This window comes from Magnolia sinica, chromosome 13, assembly GCF_029962835.1.
Source record: "Magnolia sinica isolate HGM2019 chromosome 13, MsV1, whole genome shotgun sequence".
NCBI lineage: Eukaryota > Viridiplantae > Streptophyta > Magnoliopsida > Magnoliales > Magnoliaceae > Magnolia > Magnolia sinica.
The window spans coordinates 26,500,478-26,505,285 of record NC_080585.1 but is presented as its reverse complement, the minus strand read 5'-3'; the positions used below and the strand labels follow the sequence as shown (position 1 = coordinate 26,505,285).

Genomic DNA, 4,808 nt, shown 5'->3' with positions numbered 1-4,808 from the left:
GAAAGAGAGAGCGGCGACGACTTCATTCTTCTTCCTTCTTTTTTTTTTCTGCTGGTTTTTTTATTCCTTTCCTTTAAGAGTTTTAACATGATCATGAGGTGATACCTGTAGCGTGATGGAAAGTTTTCTATGCTTTGATTCATGTTTAAATTGAACCAACTTTGATTTTAGTTTGATTATAAGGAATGTTTTTAGTTTTTAATGGTTTATTATGACTGAAATTACAATGGATCTACGATAGCTTTAAACATATTCCTTTCATTATTATGATTGTGACGTTAGGAAGCCCTGATGTTCACCATCGTCTCATGGATATGGTTGGATGATGGTATCCTTCCTAATATTCATAACTTTCTCAGATTGGTTGTGGATTGGTTAAATTCTATTGTTTGCTTTGTCTCATGGGCATGGCCTTGTGATGGAATCAATTCTAATTCTTGTACCTCTAGTCTCTTGAAAACTAGATCAAAGGAAGTTCATATTGGTTTTTAATGAAATATCTTTCAACTGAAGATAGGACTCTGATTCCAGTTGTGTTCGTGAATTAAGTATAGATCTCCCTAATCTCTACAAGTGGATCCTTGGCACTCTAGTTCCCACCTTTGAATTTTACAAAATTTAGTTTAAGATTTCACCATTATTCCCTTAAAATTTTCTGATTTAGATTACATTTTCTTCTAGTTCTAGTTTTAGTTACTTTCAGATTGCGTACAAGGTTCAGTCTCTATGGATTCGACCTTGGTCTTATCGAGATTATTACTACATCGCAACCCTATACTTGGGGTGGTGAACATTTAGGCCCAAAAATCCAAGAGTAGCTAAGCCAGATTCGATACTTATCTAGTTTGATACCACAAATTGTCCACTAACTCACGGCTCAAGCAATTGGGACAATACCCCCTCGACTCAAGTGAGTTGCTACTCAACTTGAGACTGAACGACTGGATCTGAGTCGTTGAGTCTAAAAAACCATGATCAATATGGACCACGCAGTTTCCTAGACATCTTTTGGATAGTTTGGATATTCAGATAAAATTGATTTTATGATGGGATATGCAATGAAAGGTGAGGTCAGGTAATAGAAAAAGATCCAGATCAATGATGTAACCTTCTCTACAAAGCATCCATTTTCCTAGCCATGGATAAGATGGATAATATCATATGATAAAACATGTACGAGGGAAAAACAATCAAAGGTGGGCCCCACAGTCATGCATGTGGGCCCACCAAAAAAAGGATGAACTTATTAACAAGATGAAACATTGCAGTATTACACCCTTTCCAAAACACTAGTAGTAGTCCTACAAAAACATGATTTATTATTATTATTAGTATTATTTTGTAGAACATCTCTTACTATTAATTAGAAAGAAAGAAGCATTTGAGATCATTCAGACACAGCCATCATGATAGGATTGAGCTCTGTAGAACTGTCCTCGAGCATGTCGAGGGTGAATGGAGGGAAACGAACACGAGGTGGGCACCAGCATTTTACGTTGAATGGGCATTTTATGATGTTTGTAGCATTCTTATCCACACATACATTGATCTCACTGATCTGACTCCTGCCCCACTTGTTCTTATTGCAGTCGATCGCCACCGTCGCTCCTGTTCCTTTCGCGATCACATTTTGGATGGTCCGCAGATCGTATACGCCTCGATAGGATGGGACAATGCCTGCATAAATCCATGTGTAAAATAAAAGATGAAAATAAAATTACTGATGTGGGCCCATACATATCCAAAAATCATTGGTGATCTCTCACTACTTGATCCAATCATCAACATAGACCATCCATTTATGTGAGCCCACCTTGGATTGCTCATGGTTTGAGCTGTGGATTGAGTGCACACGTGCACGTGTGCACGTGTGAGTTTCTTTAATAATAGCAAAAGCTTACCATTTTTTTTGAGTAATGAAAGTAGGTTGATCTTGTTCCTGAGGTCCAACGCCCTCCTAAAGTAAGTCTTTTCGTCTAGGCCCGAACATACACCGTACGTGGTCCATGTGCTGTTCCAGTCTTTCACACCATTGTTGCTTGGACAATCAATGCTGGGCCAGTACTCGTACAATTCACTTATCATGCTTCCTAGCTGTTACAATGTTTTATTTAACAAATCAAGATAAAAAGGGCTCATTTAGCAATTTACAAGGACCGTAATTTAATTTTGTTAGAAGTTTTTCATCTACAAAACAAGAATAAAATGACCTTCTTAGCATATATATGGGGCCACCCCATGGGCTAATTGGATCGTGTGTTTGAGATCCGAGCCGTCCGTTGGGTGGGCCACAATTTGTAGATGTTCTTATCTAAAAATTAGGACATTCCAACTATCAAACAGCCCACGATGCCGGAAACAAAATAGAGGCTTGAAAAAACTTGTCAAAATGTTTTTGTATCCATCGATCCATTGGATTAATAAGTTGTAGCTCAAGTGATAAGTGGAGAGGCCTGCTATCTAGCCAAGGGAAACTGCATGGTTGTATCCATCTGATGGACGGCTTGGATAGGATATCGATGAATCTCAAATAAAGGCCAATTGCTGGCGCTCAGCACTAGTTTTCAGGCCCATCACATAAGAAAACTGGGCTTGGGTTGAAACGTGCCTGACCCATGTCACCTCTATAGCTTGTGATACAAACGTGTGAGCTCGAGTCTGCCTGCAGATCAAGTAATTACATATTAAGAAAAAGAACGGACCGGATTAACGTAGAACTTGGTCACATTGCACCCTTTGACGGGTTTGTTTTCACAGTACGGATACAGGCCCTTCACAAAGAAGTCTTCTGCGGGGTCCCCTGTGGTGGGCATACAACATCCGTCCCTACAGTCTTCTCTGCAATATGATCCTGGCCACTGAAAAAAATAAAATTAAAAAATTAGATCGTAACCCATTTTCTTTAGTACTCTCCCATGTATTATGTTTCAAATGATCCAGACCATCCATCTCTTGGGCTCTACAATACACTCTCGAAATCCGGTGGTTAGGATTATCCCACTGGTGTAACCTTTGGAGAGTAGCCTTATTAGTGATAGGACCCAGTGGATGGATGGCCTAAGTTATCTTAGTATTTATCTACATGAGTTTCATTACAGATGGGCCATGTTCAGTTTTGGGATGGCCTCATTTTTGGGGTGTCCATTCATCCTGGTGGGGGTGGATATACAAACCATGGTGCACCTACAAACAATCTGGACCTTTTAAAAAGTCGAACCTACAATGGCACACGTGATGGAAGGATTAGATGTCATCCACACATCACGGTGGCCATATTTTTCATCTGTCAAGGTTAATGTGAATGTAGCCATACAGCAAGATCATCCAGCAATGCGTACGGGAGCGGATTAGGTGCGCCCCGGCCTCACCCAACACGGTGCGGCCCACCATGATGCATGTAATGTATATCCACGCCGTCCATCCGTTTTTCCATCTCATTTTAGGGTATGAAAGGAGATCCAAATCTCAGTGGACTACATCATAGGAAACAGTAGTGATTGACCATTAAAAACATTTTGTGGGCCAGAAACGTTTTAGATCAAGCTGATATTTGTTTTTTCCCTTCATCCAAGTCTGTGTGATCTTATCAACAGGTTGGATGGAAAATAAATATTAAAATAAAGCATTATGATGAGCCGTAGGAAGTTTTTAATGATGGGTGTCCAGCCACCACTGTTTCCTATGGAATGGTCAACCTGAGATTTAGATCTGCTTCGTTTCTGGTTCTTAACCCAAATGAGCTGGAAAAATGGATGGACCGTGTGAATGTACAGTACATACATCAAAGTGGGCCCACGGTCAGGGCCGAACGTAATCTGCTGGTGAATGCGGCATGCTTATAACAATATCTACATTCATGCATACATGATCATTGGCTTGAGATAAGTACATTGTACTCATGCCTGAGTCCGTACAAGTGGGTCCAGTTGTACGTTGATCCACACCGCTGATACCATAGGTTCAGTCGTGTGGCCCACGTTGATCTTGTTGTGGATGGAAAATCATGCAACATGCATGTGTTCAAAAAGTTCAGAGAGAGAGAGAGAGAGAGAGAGAGAGAGTACAGTTAGGATGAAACGGAAGTACTGAAAGTCTTTATCAGCGAGAGCGAGGGAGCAAAAGAGGAGAGCCGCTATGAAAACACTTGCACTGATACTACGAACAGCCATACTTACTTCTCTGCCTTTGATTCTCAAAGCAATGTGTGGTAATGAATGGTTTCCCTTTGGGCATTTATAGACCTATTTCTCTCTCTAAATATCACTTGTAACATTTGTTTAAAGATCCAAACTATCACGTGTCACATTTGTTTAATGATCCAAGCTGCCCACATCACCAAACCTATTCTGGATAGAGCATAAACCATAAATTACACGAAAATATCTTATCTAACCATCTGATTTTGCCTTTTCAAATTTGGACCACTCATTTTTTAGTTTTAACCATTCATTTGATAGCAATCAGTTGGATGACAGTTTTGGATGGTATCGATAGTTCTACACGACCGAAGCATGTGGCGATGATGAGTTACCCTCATTTAAAAAATGGTGGTGAACTAGCATTCAATTCTTCAAATCCAAGGTTATCTTGCTGCACTTTCTTTATTGTTTTCATTTTCCTTGATGATGGAGAATCACGTGTTCGATCCACAGCTCAAGGGAATAGAAAACAGAAAAAGCGACAGGACGTCGGTTTTCGTTCACCCTATCACGTGTTCACTGACTCAAGGGAAATACAAAACATATAAATCGTCGGGACGTGAGTTTCCGTTCACCATTATCTTTTACCACCCCCCACCCCTCCCAGCT

At 40.3% G+C, this 4,808-nt stretch overlaps 1 protein-coding gene across 1 annotated transcript; it reads right to left on the bottom strand.

Annotated features, from left to right (window-relative positions):
- Positions 1–1,292: 1,292 nt before the first annotated feature.
- LOC131224073 (ribonuclease 3-like) lies at positions 1,293–4,196 on the bottom strand. Its single transcript, XM_058219640.1, has 4 exons — positions 4,065–4,196; positions 2,703–2,858; positions 1,902–2,094; positions 1,293–1,677 (listed from the first exon to the last, which is right to left on the bottom strand). Exons 1-4 carry the CDS (start codon positions 4,167–4,169, stop codon positions 1,388–1,390), a joined length of 744 nt encoding a protein of 247 aa, XP_058075623.1. The 5' UTR covers positions 4,170–4,196; the 3' UTR covers positions 1,293–1,387.
- Between the last annotated feature and the right edge of the window lie 612 nt (positions 4,197–4,808).